A 2,780-nucleotide genomic window follows, 5' to 3' on the forward strand; every position below is an offset into this window, starting at 1 on the left:
CCCTCCCGAAAAATTTTTTTTTAGGTACTGATATCCCAGAAATGAAACCATCAAGATCAGGCCCGAACTCCCGACCCATCTCTAGGGCCAATGAGCAGCCCAGGTATTCTCCTATAAATACCAGGTTTGAGCGTATGATTCTTCATTCACTATATTGTTTTCAGCAGCACCCTTAGCTGCTCCCCCCCATATATCCTAAGTCTCTGACTTGAGCGTCGGAGGGGCTACGCCAGGACACCCTCCTGGCCCCCTTCTAACGGTCTTATTCTTGATTTCAGGCTCAGGGTATTCTTAAAGCCCACGTCTGAACTAGTGACGCTCGTTAGGATCGGACCCGAAATTTCCCGTGAGTATCACTTGGCGCCGTCCGTGGGAACACTTGAGTTGAGACGTAGAGATGGTAGGCAAGAAAGGAAGTAGAAGAGCTACCTCAGCATCATCGCGTCCTAAGAGGGGACACGAACAATCTCATGTTGAGACAAGACATGAACAACCGCGTCTTGAGACGAGACAGGAACAACCTCGTCAAGAGACAAGAACCGAACAGCCCCTTCACTAGGCAAGGATAGAGCAAACCCGTCCCAATGAGAATGTGGGGAACTTGACTCTAGAACAGTTGGTCCAATTTATCACCCGGACAGTAGATGAGGCCATGAGGAGGAACCAAGAGTCTATGTGTGCAGGGGAACAAGCTACTCATCCGGAGCGAGAAGAAAATGTTGAAGCCCACAAGAGCAGAGTTAAAGAGACCCTCAAAAGTGGGGAGATTAGTGAGATGGGAGAGACGTGGAAGGAGATACGGATGTTGAGGCAGCAGGTAGTAAGCAGGGCGCCGGTACCCAAGAGAGGAAGTCCTTTTTCACTAGCCATTTTGGAAGAAGGGCTTCCTCCGAATTTCCGACAGTCAAACGTTGGAGAGTATGACGGACATGCGGACCCTGAAGAACACCTAGGGAGATTGAGAATGCGGCTCTGTTGCACCAGTATTCAGACGGAGTCAGGTGCAGGGTGTTTCTGGGTACGTTGGTGAGGTCAGACCAGCAATGGTTTAATACCCTGCAGCCCAAATCAATACAGTCTTTCGAGGATTTCTCTGCAGCTTTCTTGCACCGATTTGCAAGCAGCAAGAGGCACCAGAAAAACTATCTGAGTTTGTTTGTGATGAAGCAGCAAGAGGCTGAAACTTTACGGGAGTTTGTCCAGCGCTTCAACAGTGCAGCGTTGGAAATACCAGCAGCTGCCCCCGACATCATGATAAGTGCCTTTACACAAGGACTAAGGGAAGGGGAGTTTTTTAAGTCGCTGGTCAAGAAGCCTGCGTCGAGCTATGATGATCTGTTGGCTCGAGCTGAAAAGTATGTAAACATGGAAGATGCCCAACGATACAAAAGGATGGAGAATCGGCCCGGAGGAAGTAGAGCTGAGGGAGCGGTGAGATGTGGTAGGAAGAGAGGTGCAGGTGAAAGGGAGGAGGACAGAGCCAGAGGTAGAGGACAATTCTCATCACATGTTCCTCTGAATAGAAGTCGGGATAAGGTGATGGAGGTGAGGGAGTCAGGGGAGAGGGAGGGGAAGTCGCAGAGGGTTGAGAGTAGTGCTCGGCCTCCGCCGTGGGGGAGACAAGAAGGATCCTCATCCGGGAGTGAGCTGAGATCTCGCCCGTCTTCTAGGCGAGGTCGAGGCCCTCCGTGGAAAAATCAGATGGTCAAAGAGCCGAGGGGAGAAGGTCGAGGTCAGGATGTCCCTCGGGAGCATGTTGAACCGAGGAGGGGAACGAATGAGGATTCCGGGGGGTGCTACTGATGGAGATTCCGGACAAGCTCGGAAAGCGCATGGGAGGAGGTTAGAGAACTTTGAAATATCTAGGGGTGCAGACTTACCCCAGGATCCGGTCATCAGTTTTGGGACGGAAGACCTCCGGGGTGTTGTGGCTCCACATAACGATGCCTTGGTGGTGACGGCCACCGTTGCCAATTACGATGTGGCACGAATCTTTATTGATAATGGAAGCTCGGTGAATATCTTGTTCAAGAGCACTCTGGATCAGATGAAAGTGGAGGGATTTGAGTTCGAGCCGATCTCTACTCCTCTATATGGGTTTGCAGGACATGCCATCCCGCCGCTGGGTCAAATTGTCCTTCCTCTATCTTTGGAACATGGGCCTCGGCGGGTAACGAAGATGACAACTTTTGCCGTGGTGGACACCCTTCCTCTATCTTTGGGACATGCGCAAGGCAAGGCTTTGAAGAGGCCTTGGAATGCTTATCACCTTAGGAAGTATTATTCTTGATTCTATCGCTGATGTATTTTATTTTCTGAATTTTCCTATGTAATCCATTGGAATTCAATAAAATCCAGTTCTTCTTTCCAATTCAAGAATGTCGTTGCATTGTGAGGGTGAGAAAAATTTCATTTTCCTACTAAGGCATCGCCTAGTAGAGAAGCATAGTGGAGGAGAATAATTAAATTTTCCTACTAAGGCATCGCCTAGTAGAGGAGCAGAGTAGAGGAGAAAAATTAAATTTTCCTACAAAGGCATCGCCTAGTAGAGGAGCAGAGTGCAGGAGAAAAATAAATTTTTTACTAAGACATCGCCTAGCAGAGGAGTTAGAGGGTGGGGGTGTTGGATTTTTATTTTCCTGCTAAGGGATCCCCTAGCAGAGAAGTTAGAGGGTGAGGGTGTTGGATTTTTATTTTCCTGCTAAGGCATGGCCTAGCAGAGGAGTTAGAGGTGGAGGTGTTGGATTTTTATTTTCCTGCTAAGGCATCGCCTAACAGAG

General features: G+C 49.1%; 1 protein-coding gene across 1 annotated transcript; it reads left to right on the forward strand.

Moving 5' to 3' along the window:
• Nucleotides 1–652: 652 nt before the first annotated feature.
• On the forward strand, nucleotides 653–2,290 carry LOC140982068 (uncharacterized). The gene is made up of 3 exons (XM_073448481.1): nucleotides 653–1,018; nucleotides 1,063–1,591; nucleotides 1,671–2,290. The coding sequence occupies exons 1-3, from the start codon at nucleotides 653–655 to the stop codon at nucleotides 2,288–2,290; spliced, it is 1,515 nt and encodes a 504-aa protein (XP_073304582.1).
• Nucleotides 2,291–2,780: the final 490 nt, after the last annotated feature.

The sequence above is a fragment of the Primulina huaijiensis genome, chromosome 8 (genome assembly GCF_012295235.1).
Source record: "Primulina huaijiensis isolate GDHJ02 chromosome 8, ASM1229523v2, whole genome shotgun sequence".
In the NCBI taxonomy this organism is placed as follows: domain Eukaryota; kingdom Viridiplantae; phylum Streptophyta; class Magnoliopsida; order Lamiales; family Gesneriaceae; genus Primulina; species Primulina huaijiensis.

What these genes read in the sequence shown, in the direction of transcription:
- LOC140982068 (XM_073448481.1), top strand. Translation starts at nt 653, where the DNA reads ATGAGGAGGAACCAAGAGTCTATGTGTGCAGGGGAACAAGCTACTCAT. An exon ending in CAGGTGCAGGGTGTTTCTGG is followed by an intron (nt 1,019 to 1,062) that starts GTACGTTGGTGA and finishes AATACCCTGCAG; the next exon opens with CCCAAATCAATACAGTCTTT. An exon ending in GAAGTCGCAGAGGGTTGAGA is followed by an intron (nt 1,592 to 1,670) that starts GTAGTGCTCGGC and finishes CCCGTCTTCTAG; the next exon opens with GCGAGGTCGAGGCCCTCCGT.